The sequence below is a fragment of the Muntiacus reevesi genome, chromosome 8 (genome assembly GCF_963930625.1).
Source record: "Muntiacus reevesi chromosome 8, mMunRee1.1, whole genome shotgun sequence".
Taxonomy (NCBI): domain Eukaryota; kingdom Metazoa; phylum Chordata; class Mammalia; order Artiodactyla; family Cervidae; genus Muntiacus; species Muntiacus reevesi.
This window is the reverse complement of record NC_089256.1, coordinates 60,961,803-60,977,018: the sequence shown is the minus strand read 5'-3', so window position 1 is coordinate 60,977,018 and position 15,216 is coordinate 60,961,803. Positions and strand designations below refer to the sequence as shown.

The following is a 15,216-nucleotide window of genomic DNA, read 5'->3' as shown; positions in this document are numbered from 1 at the left end:
GAAAAGATGTTCAACATCACTAATATTAGGGAAATGCAAATTGAAAACACAATGAGATATCACCTCATGCCTGCTAGATTGGCTATTATCCAACAGACAAGAAATAAGCATTGGTGAGGATATGGAGAAGAGGGAAGCCTTATACCCTGTTGGTGGGAGTGTAAATTGTTGCAGCCACTATGGAATACAGCATGGAGGATTTCTCAAAAAATTAAGACTAGAACTACACTATGATCCAGTTATCCCTCTTCTGGGTATTTATCCAAGGACTACAAAAATACCGATTTGAAAAGATATATGCTCCTCTATGTTTATTATGGTATTTACAATAGCCAAGATATGAAAGCAACCTAAGTGTCCATCAATAGATGAATAGATAAGGAAACGTGGTATATGCATATAATATATAATAGGAATATTATTCAGCCATAAAAAGATTAAATCTTGCCATTGTGACAATATGAAGAAAACTCGAAGGTATTATGCTAAGTGAAATAAGTCAGATAGAGAAAGAAAAATTACTGGATGATTTCACTCATATTTGGAATATTAAAAATAAACAGAAAATCAAAATAAATGAAGAAACCAAATTAAATAAAAACAAACATGTAGATATAGATAACAGAGTAGAGGTTACCAGAAGGGAAGGGATTGTGGGGAAGGGAGGGCAAAATGGGTAAAGGGATCAACTCTATGGTGACAGATGGAAATTAAACTTTTGGTGGTGAGCACTTTTGGTAGTAGAGTATAGAGAAGTAGAAATATAATGCTGTACACATGAAATATGTTATAAATCAATGTTGCCTCAATAAAAATAAATTTAAAAAAGAGAATTGATAGGACTCATGATATGAAAGAACCAGGCAGATGTTATAACTGATTCCAAAGTCAAGAAGCACAAATCTATATGGAGAAAAGATACTGAATTGCAAATAAAGGCATTTTTTTCACAAGAGAGACAGAAAATTCCACTGGAACTCTATAGGATGAGATAGTTTGCATTTTGACAACGTTGAACTTTACCTGAGCCTGTGTTCTGAGAAAACAACAATGGTTAAGAAGCCTACCTACCAATCTTTTGCTTTCTGAAATCCCCCCACCCTTTGTGTTCCAGGAAATGGCTAACTACAAAGAATCACCATTCCCCCTGCCCACTCTTTCTCCTGACTCCATTGTTTACCTATGAGCCCAGACCCTAACAAGGCCAGGAACAGAACCTCCAACTACTAGCTCTTTGTCACATAAATGATTAACTGAGATTAGCACTGTTTATCCCCTGAAACTAGCTAGACACAGAGGTAAACATTTCCTGTTCAACTGACTGAGACTTTCCTGATTATAAAACAACCTCAACTATAAACTTTCACCTGTAATGTGTCTACTTCTCTCTATTAAAAAGTCTAAGTTAAACCACTTTGCCAAGGTATTCTGATCCATGGATCTAGGTGATCTCCCTATTACAGTAGCCTGAATAAAATCAGTCTTCTTAATTATTTGATCTTGTCTTTGACAATATTCTTCAGTTGTTGTTCAGTCACTAAGTTATGTCTAACTCTTTGCGACCCCATGGACTGCAGCATGCCAGGCTTCCCTGTCCTTCACTATCTCCCGGAGTTTGCTCAGATTCATGTCCATTGAGTAGATGATGCCATCCAACCATCTTATCCTCTGTCACCCCCTTCTCCTCCTGCCCTCAATCTTTCCCAGAATCAGGGTCTTTTCCAATGAGTTGGCCCTTTGTATCACATGGCCAAAGTATTGGAACTTCAGCTTCAGCATCAGTCCTTCCAAAGAATATTCAGGGTAGATTTCCTTTAGAATTGACTGGTTTGATCTCCTTGCTGTCCAAGGAATTCTCAAGAGTCTTCTCCAGTACCACAATTTGAAAACATCAATTGTTCAGTACTCAGTCTTCTTTATGGTCCAACTCTTATATCTTTACATGGCTACTGGAAAAACCACAGCTTTGACTAGATGGACCTTTGTTGGCAAAGTGATGTCTCTGCTTCTTACTACACTGTCTAGGTTGGTCATAGTTTCTCTTTCAAGGAGCAAGCATCTTTTAATTTCATAGCTGTAGTCACCGTCAACAGTGATTTTGAAGCCCAAGAAAATAAAATCTGTCACTGTTTCCACTTTTTTTCCCGTATATTTGCCATAAAATGATGGGACCGGATACTATGATCTTCATTTTTTGAATGTTGAATTTTAAGCCAGCTTTTTCAGTCTCCTCTTTCACCCTCATCAAGAAGCTCTTTAGTTCCTCTTCACTTTCTGCCAATAGGGTGATATCATCTGCATATCTGAGGTTGTTGATATTTCTCCCAGCAATCTTGATTTCAGCTTGTGGTCCATCCAGCCCAACATTTCACATGATATACTCTGCATATAAGTTAAATCAACAGGGTAACAACATATAGCCTTGTTGTACTCCTTTCCCAATTTTAAACCAGTTTGTTGTTCCCTGTCTGGTTCTAACTGTTGCTTCTTGATCTGCATACAGTTTTCTCAGGAGACAGGTAAGGTAGTCTGGTATTACCATTTTTTTTTATTATTACCATTTTTTAAAAGAATTTTCCACAGTTTGTTGTGATCCACAGTCAAAGGCTTTAGCATAGTCAATGAAGTAGAAGTAGATGTTTTTCTGGAATTCCCCTGCTTTCTCTATGATCCAATGAAAGTTGGCAATTTGATCTCTGGTTCCTCTGCCTTTTCTAAATCCAGCTTGTACATCTGGAAGTTCTTGGTTCACATACTGCTGAAGCCTAGCTTGAAGGATTTTGAGCAAGACAGATGGGTCATAGTGGAGAGTTCTGACAAAACGTGGTCCACTGGAGGAGGGAATGGCAACCACTGTAGTATTTTCACAACAAGAACCTATGAACAGTATGATAAAGAAAAAAGATATGACACTGGAAGATGAACCTGCCAGGTCGGAAGGTGTCCAGGGTGCTACTGGGGAAGAGTGGAAGGCAATTATTAGTAGCTCCAGAAAGAATGAAGTGACTGGGCCAAAGTGGAAATGATGCTCAGCTGTAGATGTATCTGGTGGTGAAACTAAAATCCAATGCAGTAAAGAACAATTACTCAGTTATAAGTTAAAATGAGCTATCAAATAATCCAAAGGCAATGGACAGGGCTAGAATCAGAAAACTGGAAACAGTTACCCAAAACCATAGCTTTTCATTGAAGTACAATTTTTTCTACAATCTCCTCCCTTTTAATCAAAAATAATCTCAAAGAAAGATTATTCTTGATCACAAGATAAGGCTGGTCTCATAACACATGGCTTCACTGTTTACAGTGGCGAGAAAAAGAGCTGTAATTTGCCCTTTAGGTGTTCTTAAGTTTGCTTTGCTGTAGGTTTTTCCAAAAACCTCAAATTTGACTTTTAAAAGCATCCTGAGGCTAGGCAGCTGTAGTACCCATTGGGTGAATTCCTCTGCTCTTGAAGACCCCAGGCTATGTTAAGATTCTTGGGTCTGGCAGAAGGTGGCCTTACCTACCTAAAAGCTGGTAACCCTGTAAGTTAGGTAACAGCCAGTATTCCTGGAAGGGTTTGTAAGCATTGGCTCCATAAAGTCAATTCTTGTTCCTTAGAAGTGTCTGACCACATTTGATTGAATAAGTATCATTCTCAAATATAACATTCCAGGCAGGGCACTGGTTATTTAATCAACATTTTCAATGTGTTAATAAAGAGGAGATGATTCTTACTAAATCAATGCCAGTAACCATATTGTCATGAAAATATAATTGTAATATGTCATGAAATTAAGAACATTCAATAAAAGTTTCCAAATTCTGAAGAGATCATGCAAGGAGAAAGATATCATTTACAAATATTTCACTTCAGGGACTTCTCTAGTGGTCCAGTGGTTAAGAATTCACCTTGCAGTGCAGGGGACATGGGTTCAATCCCTGGTCAGGGAACTAAGATCCCACATACCACAGAGTAACTAAGCCCTCACATCACAACCACTGAACTCTCATGCTGCAACAAAAGATTCTGTATGGCATAACTAAGACCCAATGGAACTAAATAAATAAATAAAAATCACATAAGGAAACAAACCACAAAGAGACAAAGCTAACAAAATTGCTAGCATACTAAAAACTCAATATAATAAAACAATCTGAAATTGTAAAATAAGTATATTCTGTCATAAGAAAATTCAGATAACTTTATTTGATGTGAATATATCATTGAGCAAGAAACAAACTGAGAATAGAGAGACTTCCAACCAAAAGTGGTTAGGAAGGTTGACCCTCAGTGGTTACAACTCAGTTTATAAAGCATGAATGAGTAAGTACACTGTTTTCTATTGTGATTGGTTACTAGAAACTTACATTCTTTGTCACAGCATAAGCTTTTAGTGTTTATACACTAAGTCCCCTACATACAAATGAATTCCATTCCAAGAGTGCCCAATTTGTTAAGTTCAACAAAGTTAACTTAGGTACCCAGCTAACACAATTGGCTATACAGCACTATACTATAATAGGCCTATAATACTTTTCACACAAATAATACATAATAATAATACACAAACAATACATTAAAATACAGACACAAAGAAGACATTTTAAATCTTACAGTACAGTATCTTGAAAAGTACAGTAGTACAGTATAAGAGTTGGCATCTAGTGGTATGCTCATATCTTTGAAAGTTCACAACTTGAAGGTTAGTATGCAGGGGACTTACTACAGCTGATTTAGCTAGGAAGCTGTAAGGTCACATTCACATGAAGAAAGCTTAAAGTCAATGTCAAAGTTGGCATCTCAAAGAAATCAGAACAGTTTTAAATTTTGATTACATGACTATGAGTGTTTGGTCTAGGACTGTTTGGTCAGAGGGTATACATTAACACAACTGAGAAGATAATTTGTTACCCAGAAGCTAACACTGAGGAAATCACTAGGGACATAGACAAACAGGTGAAAGATATGAAAGAGACATATGGTAGGCAGAATAATGGTCCCCTAGAATATCAGACCACCTTACCTGCCTTCTGAGAAAACTGTATGCAGGTCAAGAAGCAACAGTTAGAACTGGACATGGAACAACAGACTGTTTCAATATTGGGAGAGGAGTACACCCTGTTTATTTAACTTATATGCAGAGTACATCATGTGAAATGCCAGGCTAGATGAATCACAAGATGGAATCAAGATTGCCAGGAGAAATATCAATAACCTCAGATATGCAGATGATAACACCTTTATGGCAGAAAGCAAAAAGGAGCTAAAGAGCCCCTTGATGAAGGTGAAAGAGGAAGTGAAAAAGCTGGCTTAAAACTCAACATTCAAAAAATTAAGATCATGACATCTGGTCCCATCGTTTCATGGCAAATACATGGGGAAAAAGTGGAAACTGACAGATTCCATTTTATTGGGCTCCAAAATCACTACAAATGGTGGCTGCAACCATGAAATTAAAAGACACTTGCTCCTTGGATGTAAAGATATGACAAACCTAGACAACGTATTAAGAAGCAGAGACATCACTTTGCCAACAGAGGTCCATCTAGTCAAAACTATGGTTTTTCCAGTTGTCATATACATGTGTGAGAGTTGGACCATAAAGAAGGCTGAGTGCTGAAGAATTGATGCTTTCAAATTGTGGTGCTGGAGAATACTCTTAAGAGTCCCTTGAACTGCAAGGAGATCAAAACTAAAGAAAATCAATATCCTAAAGAAAATCAATCCTGAATACTCACTGGAAGGACTGATGCTAAAACTGAAGTTCCAATACTTTGGCCATGTGATGCAAAGAGCTGACTCATTGGAAAAGACCCTGATGCTGGGAAAGATTGAGGGCAGGAGAAGAAGAGGGTGACAGAGTATGAGATGGTTGTATGGCATTATCGACTCAATGGATGTGAATCTGAGCAAACTCCAGGAGATAGTGAAGGACAGGGAAGCCTGGCATGCTTCAGTCCATTGGGTCACAAAGAGTCAAGACTGACTGAGCAACAAGAGATGTCCACATCTCAATCTCTAAAATTTAGCAATATGTTTAGGTCACATGGAAAAGGGGGAATTAAGGTTGCAGATGGAATTATGGTTGCTAATCAACTGACCATGACATGAGAAGATTAGCTTGGATTACCCAGGTAGACACAATGTATTCACAAAGTTTCATACAAGTGGAAAAGCATTAGAATGAGAGAAGTGACTCAGTGTTGCTGGTTCTAAAGATAGAGAAATAGGACCCTGAACCAAGAATGCAGGTAGCCTCTAAAACCTGGAAAAGACAAGAAAATGGATTTGCTCCTGTAGCCTCCAGAAGGAACGCTGTCACACCAAAACATTGATTTTAGCCCAGTGAGACAAATTTCAGACTTCTGGTTTACAGCACTGTAAAATAACAAGTAGAGGTTTTTTTAAGCCAGTAAGTTTGTGATTTGTCACAAAAACTATAGGAAACTAATAAAAGAGGTTAAGGGGCATGTTGAGATAGAAAGAATTATCTGTAAAGTAATTAGCCTCCAACTAATAAAAATAAAAGAAAAAAAAAGAAGGAATTATCCAACATATGTCTAATAAGAGAGAATAGAAAAAATAAAATGTTTTTTAATAACTGAGAACTTTCTAGAATTAAAGAGATGAATCTACAGACTGAGAGATCACACCAAGATCTGAAGATAGTAAATATCTGATAATCCACAACCACACATGTTGTAGTGAAACATCTGAGAGAGAAGCCTTAAACCTCAAGCAAGGGCAATGACAAGACAACCGGAACTCTGTTTCCAAGGAGGTTACAAATGTCAGTGGTCAGTTAATCCTATCAGTATTCAAAGTTAGACTCTAGGTGTGGCCTGTGCTCTCTTAATCTGGGAATTCTTGGGTCCTGGTACAGGCTCATAGGAGAATTTAGACAAAGAAGATGGAGAGAAGTTGGTTTCACAGGGAGAGACTGTCCTACCTTGTTCTCAGTCTTCTGCTTCCAGGTAAGAAATGGGCAACACAGGAAAAGAAGCAAGGACCCTCTCTAGGAGAACACCTAAGATGTGCTTTCAAATTTCCAACTTCTAGAAATTATCTAAGATGGGCATAGTTATCTCATAACTATGTTACCATAATATCCAAATAGGCTCTCCTTCTCTGAAAGATAGAAGATGCCCTTCTGTTGACATGCTACATAAGGACTCTTCTACTTTTTTTTCATGAACCATCCCCAATTGTTTTCTCTACCATTTAGCCTCCTTGACCATCCATCTTTCTATGCACAGGTGTTAAGTCTTTCTCCCTATAGCTCTGAAACCTACCCCATTGCAGCAAAGGGCCCAATTTCAGCCATAACTTCCCCACTAGTTACTGCATCCAAGTGCTCTAGGTTAGGTAAGATGTCAGAGAGCAGCAAGTGGAGAGTAAAGCTACAGTGTGCTTTACTGGTATACTGAAGTTAACATGGTATACTGGAAAGAACATGGGATTGAGCGTTAGAAGGTCTGGGTTTGAATTTTGGTCCCTCACTTGGCTACCTGTGTAACCTTGGGCAAATTGCTTGACTTCTCAGAGCTCCCATTTTCTCATCTGTAAAACAGGGCAACCTTGAAGTGTTGTGAGGATTCAATGAGAGAGACCACACAGTGCCTGGCATTTGATAGGTGCCAATAAATAGCATTTTACCCCCTTAGGTTGTCATGTGACTTTTGAATAAGGGCGAGGTGTAGGAAGACAAAAGTATAGTTTCTAACTGATAGGGGCTTAAGAAGATTCAATGAGGAGAGGACTGAACAAGAGGTGCTTTAGAGGCCAGTGCAGAGAAGAAACACAAATTGTACACCTAGTATAGGCAGTAAAAAACATGATAAATGTTCCTCTGGCCATTCACAGTGATTGACAAATGAATATTCATTGCTCACAGAATGATCCAAGGATTTGCCTGGAAAGCAGTCATCTGGGAAAAGATAAGGCTTGATGTTCTCATCACAGAGGTCACTAACCATCTTTCTCATTCCAGGTTGTTACTTCTCTAATAAATTTGCATTGGTAGAAAATAAGAATCTTTAATAGTCAGAAGAAAGGGGAAGACAACACCTCAAAAGCTCAAACTAGAAGGCTGATACACAGTTGAGTGGCAAAATAGGGAGAAGGAAGGTTGGGGTGGTTAAGGTGAAACAAATGTGTTCTTTTTGGGCCCCAGGAATGTAATTCTCTATGATGGCTATTGCTGCCCCAGGGCTCAGTTTGCATAAAGATTTGGGCATGCTTTGCATGGAGAAAGAAACATTAGCAAGGAGCCCAGAGCCCTAATTCAGCTCACCACGTTAGTTTCTATCATTTGCCTTCCAGCCCAACCCTTCCTTCCTCACCTTGTAGGAAGTGCCTGGCACCTGGATCATGGTGATCCTTTCCCCCTATTCTCCATCTCATTTCTGGGGGTATATGGTACAGCAGTATTAAACAAACCTGGGCTTAGATCAAGTCCAGTTTCTGCCTCTTATGGTCTGTTTGACTGCAGAAATTTCCTTCCTCTTACGGCAACTCAGTTAATTCATATATTATATGAGGATAAAAATAGTTTCTACCTGACAGGGGCTTGGGAGGATTAAAAAATAAGGTAATCCATTTAAGGGGCTTGAACTATATCTGACACACTGTCAATGCTCAATAAATATTAGGTATCATTAATATTGACTTCCCTGGTGGCTCAAATGGTAAAGCATCTGCCTACAATGTGGGAAACCCAGGTTCAATCCCTGGGTTGGGAAGATCTCCCGGAGAAGGAAATGGCACCCCACTTTAGTATTCTCGCCTGGAAAAGCCCATGGATGGAGGAACCTGGTAGGCTACAGTCCATGGGACTGCAAAGAGTCAGACACGACTGAGCGACTTCACTATCATTAATATCACAGGCTACCCCCAAGCTCCTGACCTGGGACCCTCTCATATAGGGAACATAAGTGTTCTCCCCTCATTCTCACATGTTCTATATTGACTACAGGAAGAGGCAGTACTTTCACCATCAACTGCACAGGGTTTGGCCAGAACGGGTTGTATACCACTGCTCTGGATTCAGTGTTTGAGAGAAAGGCCTTCCGTCCAGTCATCAACTACAGCATCCCCACCATAGTCAACATCTCCTTCACTGTGTCTGCCATCCTAGATGTAGTGAGTACTGACTCTCTAGCTCTCCTTAGTATGCTTAACCTTTTCCCAGCTCCCAACAAGGCAACACCCAAACCCCTAACCACACACTGAAGCTTCCTCCATCATTGCTATAAGCATGTGCTCTGTGGGGATCCCAAAGAAGTTCTATCCAGTTCAGCAGGGTGAGGTATAACCATACATGGAAGATAGTTTCTATTCTTGTCACCCACATGACTCTCTTCCCTGGCTGTACACCAATGTCCAGGCTTCACTTCAGAAGTTCTGACTGGATGAAACATGGGCATCAGAATTTTTTTAACTTATCAAGTAATTCAAAGATAGAGCCAGGGTTGAGAAATCCAGTCCTCTAATACTCTAATCCAGTCCTGCCATGAACTCTTCTGCCCATGGCCTAACATATGTTTTGATCAAGATTCTGTCCTTGACCTGTAATGTTGGACTTGACCATAGCACAGCTTTCACACCTTGGGGCTTGATAAATAAAAATGAGCAATGGGTGGGATGCACAGACTTTGTACCACCAACATGCTGGAAACAGGAAATTCTTTTGACAGGATGAACAGTTACAGCTCTTGTCATCATTTCTGTGGCTGGAAATGGTAAGACCAACACTGTTTATTCTCTCCCTTTATTTACAGTCAGAATGGACTTTAAACAAAGATTATGACCCTTTATGTACCCCAAAATATAACTTTGAAACATATGAGAGAGAAATTTAAAAATCTACAAGCATGGTGAAAGGCATCAATAAACTGCTTTCAAAAATCAGGTCAAAAAAGAATAAACATATAGTAATTTTTAAGAAACTTGATTTAATAAACATATCAAACTTTGTACAGTGATCATGCATAATCTTCTTGACACAAATGGAATATTCCCCTAAACTGACCACATTTTTGGCCACTGAGAAGGAAAAGTAGGAAAGCAAAAATTATCTAGACCACAATCTCTGACTATAATACAAAATACAAAGAGTAGCCCCCTTCCCCAAAGTCTTATTTCTTAGAAATTTAAAATTAAGTTTCTAAAATATGTTGGCCTAAAGAGAAAATAAACAACTAAGCGGAAATTTAAAAGAAGAAGATTACATATGAAAGTCTAGTAAATGTAGCCAAAGTATTGGGTTGACCAAAAAGTTCATTCACATTTTTCTGTAAGACGTTAGAGAACAAAACTTTGGGCCAACCCAATATAACTTTGGAAAATTTCTACCTTAAGTTCTTTAATTAGAAAATGAGAGGGAAAATCAAAGTAAATCACTTCAGTTTCCAACTTGAAAAGACCAGCTGAAGGGAAGGAGAGAGAAGTGGAAGAACAGTCATGATCACCTAATCTTGCTCTCAAAGTGTGGCTCCCAGATGGGGAGCAATGACTGATTGCACCACCTGGAAGCTTAGAAATGCACTTGATCTAGGACCCCTCCTAGTGACTAGTAACAATCCCAGCATGTCCAAGACTGAGGAATTCTCAGAAAATGTAATTTTGCTAAATCCAAGTCTCCAGCAAACCAGGATGAATTAGTCACCCTACTTACTGAAGCAGAATCTGCATTTCAACACAGTCCCCAGGTATTTCATATGCACAGTTAGGTGTGAGAAGTGCTGGTCTAGTATAAACTTTTATTTAATGTGCATGTATCCCTTTGTTCTGGCTGTGGTTCCACAAACTGCAGCTGCTGACATTGTAAATGCCCTGAGAATAGACAAGTACCCCAGGCCTCAGAATTGGATAGTCCTTGAAAACAGTTTCCAGAGAAGGTCACCAGCTTTGGAAAGGAGAATTTGGAGAGGTCATCCCAGAGACAAGAAAGGAAGGTGCCTTGCACCTGCCAAGGAGAGGAAGACCACCAAGTCTCTTGGCTTCATAGAACCCAAGAACTTGTTCAAGGTATCCTTGCAGTAGAAACTGATCAAAGGGGCCTAGAAGACAGTTAAAACTACCCTGAAGATTAATACATAATACCTAAAAATAGCATTACAGTATACAAAATCCTTTCACATGCCTAATTTCATTCAGTCCTACTACTTCCCTCCCCTTATTTCACACAAAGGCAATTCTATTTCAGAGAGGCTGAGCCACTGACCTTTCAACTCTGAATCTCAACCCTTCTGCAGAAAGGACAGGATTTCTCTGATCACCAGTAATTTCCCACAGAAGTGAGAAAGCAGAGGGATCAAAGTTTATGAAGAAATGGACATAAGGAGCTTCAATTCTATTTGCAATTCTTATTTCTTGGGAAAAAAAAGCCAAAATATATTTATTAGAATACTGACTCCACAAGTTGGGTGTTAGATACACTGATGTTTGTTACATTATTTTATATACTTTTATATGTGTTTGAAATACTTTATAGCTTCTTTTTTAAAGAAAAATTTAAAAGGCAGAGAAAATAACCCTGATTCCTATCAGGCTCTCACCTCTCCTCCATCTGGGGTCTAGGTCTGGGACAACCCATTTATCAGTTGGAACCCAGAGGAGTGTGAGGGCATCTCGAAGATCAGTGTGGCAACCAAGAACCTATGGCTCCCAGACATTTTCATCACTGAATTGTGCGTATTAAAGGCTGGGGAAGTCCCGCCTTCTGGCAACAATGGTGCACAATCTACCAAAGGCCACTGTAAGTGGTCTTATATGGCTGAGAAAGGAGCAGATGGGTAAAAAGGAAAAACATTTCTCCTGCCTCCCACCTCATTCCTCTTACAGCATGGATGTGGATAAGACCCCAAAAGGCCTCAAGGCATTCATAAGTAATGAAGGTCGCATCAGGTATAAGAAACCCATGAAGGTGGTAAGCATCTGTAACCTGAACATCTTCTACTTCCCCTTTGACCAGCAGAACTGCACCCTCACCTTCAGCTCATTTCTCTACACAGGTGAGCTGAAGTAGAGTCTTAGGGATAGGAGTGAATAAGAGCAACCAATAAAGCAACAGAAAATAATGTATAAAAAAATTATGAATAAATGGTGACAAATGATGTCTCCTTTACCTGCAGGCAGGTAAAGAATCTGCCTGCAGTGCAGGAGACACAGGTTCGATCCATGGGTCAGGGAGATCCCCTGGAGAAGGGCATGGCAACCCACTCCAGTATCCTTGCCTGGAGAATCTTATGGGCAGAGGAGCCTAGCAGGCTACAGTCCATAGGGTCGCAAAGAGTAGGATATGACTGAAGTGACTTAGCATGCACAGTGATCAAGGGCAGCAAAGATTAAGTCTGTTTGGATGCTTAAATATTTTCCATAAACTATTTCCTAAAGAGTTGGGAAAGTATTGTGCATTTCCATCCCCAGTTCCTAGCAAATTTCCTGACATATGGTAGGCACTCAAAACTATTTGTTGAGAGACTTCCCTGGTGGTTCAGTGATTAAGAATCTGTCTGCCAATGTAGGGGACATAGGTTCAAATTCTGGTTTGGGAACTAAGATCCCACATGCCCTGGAGCAACTAAGCCCACATGCCACAACTAGGACCCAATGCAGCCAAATTAATAAATAAATATTTTTTATAAAGAACTTTAAAAAATTGTTGAATGAAAGGATGGGAAAAGAGTACAGTTGAGTCAATAGGAGACTATCTTTGGAAAATTATTTGGCTCTTCCTTTCAGTGGAGTACATATCGCTGGGCATGGAGAAAGAAGTGTGGGAAATAACAGACACATCCCAGGACATCATTCAGACCCATGGAGAATGGGAGCTCCTGGGCATCAACAAGGCCACCCCAAAGAAGTCTGTGGGCACCAACCTGTATGATCAGATCATCTTCTATGTGAGCTCAGAGGCCTTTGCTTTTTCCTTCCTCCTTGCTTGTAAAGCTGCCTACAATCTCCACCAAATGGATATATCCCAAGTTTCAGGGTTTCTCAGTCTTACCACTTCTGCCAGAGACCAGAACCCTCTCTTCTTGCTGCCCAGCCACACATTCCTTCCTAAAGCTCATGGCTCTAATCTAACTCTCCCTCGGCAAGTTCTACACCAAATTATGAAGCTGTCTGCACAGCTCCAGATACCAGAGTGATAAGAGACCAATGAGAAAGGCAGAGACAGAAACGGTCACTACTATTCCAAGCAGCCTCTGAATCCCATATTCACTTACCTTCCTCTCCCTCTCACCAGGTGGCCATCAGGCGCAGACCCAAACTCTACATTATGAATCTCCTGGTACCCAGTAGCTTTCTGGTCACCATTGATGCCCTCAGCTTCTATCTGCCAGCAGGAAGCGAGAACCGTGCCCCATTCAAGATAACTCTTCTACTGGGCTACAATGTCTTCCTGCTCATGATGAATGACTTACTCCCTGCCAGTGGCACCCCCCTCATCAGTATGGCTCCTTCAGCTCTTGAGAAGAGAGGGGTGGGAGGGACCGGCTGAACTGGCTCAGGAAAGGGAAATATATTGGGCAAAAGAGGCTGTGCTTCCCAGGGTGGGATTGGAAGGGAGGAACGAAGTCCTGGCTGGTGCCTCTGGCCCTCAGGCAGGCCCAACTTCCCTCCAGGTGTCTACTTTGCCCTGTGTCTGTCCCTGATGGTGCTCAGCCTGTTGGAGACCATCTTCATCTCCTACCTGCTGCACCTGGCCACCACCCAGCCTCCACCTATGCCTCGCTGGCTCCATTTCCTGCTTCTACACTGCACCAGCCCAAGGACATGCTGCCCCGCTGTGCCCCAGAAGGGAAACACAGGCCTTGACCACCTGCCTGGTGAGGGAAGTCAGCACTGTCCAGGCTTCCTCTTCCATCACCTCCGCTTTTCTGCTCCTACCTTCTTCCCTGCCCCCACAATTCCCCAGTTGACCCTGGTGGCCCATGGCTGAGTCTCTGTCTCTCCATAGGTATGAAGGAGCCCATGGAGTTGGTGGGAAAGTTGCCAGGTCTCAGAGAGACAGAGCGAAATGGATGCCCTGGGTCCACGAGGGCCCAGCAGGGAGACAAGGCTCAAAAGCAGCACTTGGTCAACCTGTGGGTGCAGTTCAGCCACATGATGGACACCTTGCTCTTCTGCCTCTACCTGCTCTTCTTGGCCACTTCCATTGTCACAGTCATCATCCTCTGGAACACCTAGGCATGACATCTGTCCGCTCCCGCACATCCAGCTCAGAGTTGCTCTGGCCTCCAGGGGTCGCCAGGTCTTTGTGCTTGAGTCTTGTGCTTTGTGCTTTGTGTCTTGAGTACTGACTGTTTTGACCCCAAAGAAGATAAAGTTTCCTGCTACATTCCATGCATTTCATTCCAGCCTTGCCGGTCAGTCTCAACCCAATTACAACAAGAACAATTCCTCTGTTCCTGCATTCTGTTGGCTTCCCTCAGCCCTCCCATGAGATTCTGGGCTCCCCTTTATATCTTCTGCATAGCAGTTCTACCTCCTCTGCCTGCTTAACTGGCCCCAATAAATCATTTTGCAGACAACTCTGGCTTTTTGTCATGTTTTGGAATAAAAAGTTAACTATCCAGGACTGATAGTTTCAAAATATCATCTAGGTATCCCTCTGCCTGCAATAAAGCTTTGATGACAATTCAGTGACAAATGTCCTGTATTAGAAGTTTTAACTTTCTTAGGCATTTTTAAAGATGTATTTCTTACTCGTGTGTGCTAAATCGCTTCAGTCGTGTCCGACTCTTTGCAACCCCACGGACTGTAGCCTACCAGGTTCCTCTGCCTATGGGATTCTCCAGCCAAGAATACTGGAGTGGGTTGCCATGACCTCCTCCAAGGGATCTTCCCAACCCAGGGATCAAACCCAGGCCTCCCTCATTGCAGGCAGATTCTTTACAGACTGAGCCACCAGGGAAGCCCAAGAATACTGGAGTGGTTAGCCTATCTCTTCTCCACGGGGATCTACCTGATCCAGGAACTGAACCGGGGTCTCCTGCATTGCACATTCTTTGCCAGCTGAGCTACCAGGGACACCCTTCTTACTCATAATACTTTTATTCATTTTTTTCATTTTCTTACACTAACTTCAATTTAATACTCTCCTAATTTATTGTTTTATTTTATTCTTTAATTTTCTAAGTTGAATTCTCAGTTAAAATATTCTCAGCCTTCCTATAAATTTTACTCTGACACAGTTTGAGCTGCATCCTATAGGTTTTAGAATG

At 40.9% G+C, this 15,216-nt stretch overlaps 1 protein-coding gene across 2 annotated transcripts; it reads left to right on the top strand.

Annotated features, from left to right (window-relative positions):
* The first annotated feature begins 6,893 nt into the window (after positions 1-6,893).
* Positions 6,894-14,179, top strand: LOC136173363 (5-hydroxytryptamine receptor 3E-like). Of its 2 annotated transcripts, XM_065942931.1 has the most exons (9): positions 6,894-6,957; positions 8,958-9,124; positions 9,679-9,723; positions 11,564-11,673; positions 11,828-11,997; positions 12,728-12,888; positions 13,236-13,440; positions 13,615-13,842; positions 13,950-14,179. In XM_065942931.1, exons 1-9 carry the CDS (start codon positions 6,894-6,896, stop codon positions 14,177-14,179), a joined length of 1,380 nt encoding a protein of 459 aa, XP_065799003.1. The 2 variants fall into 2 exon arrangements, with proteins under 2 accessions (XP_065799003.1, XP_065799004.1); XM_065942932.1 differs by lacking the exon at positions 9,679-9,723.
* The last annotated feature ends 1,037 nt before the right edge of the window (positions 14,180-15,216 follow it).

Coding starts and splice junctions, on each gene's coding strand:
- LOC136173363 (XM_065942931.1), top strand. CDS start 6,894: ATGGAGAGAAGTTGGTTTCACAGGGAGAGACTGTCCTACCTTGTTCTC. Junction 13,441..13,614: donor CAGTGGCACCCCCCTCATCA/GTATGGCTCCTT, acceptor ACTTCCCTCCAG/GTGTCTACTTTGCCCTGTGT. Junction 13,843..13,949: donor GGGAAGTCAGCACTGTCCAG/GCTTCCTCTTCC, acceptor GTCTCTCCATAG/GTATGAAGGAGCCCATGGAG.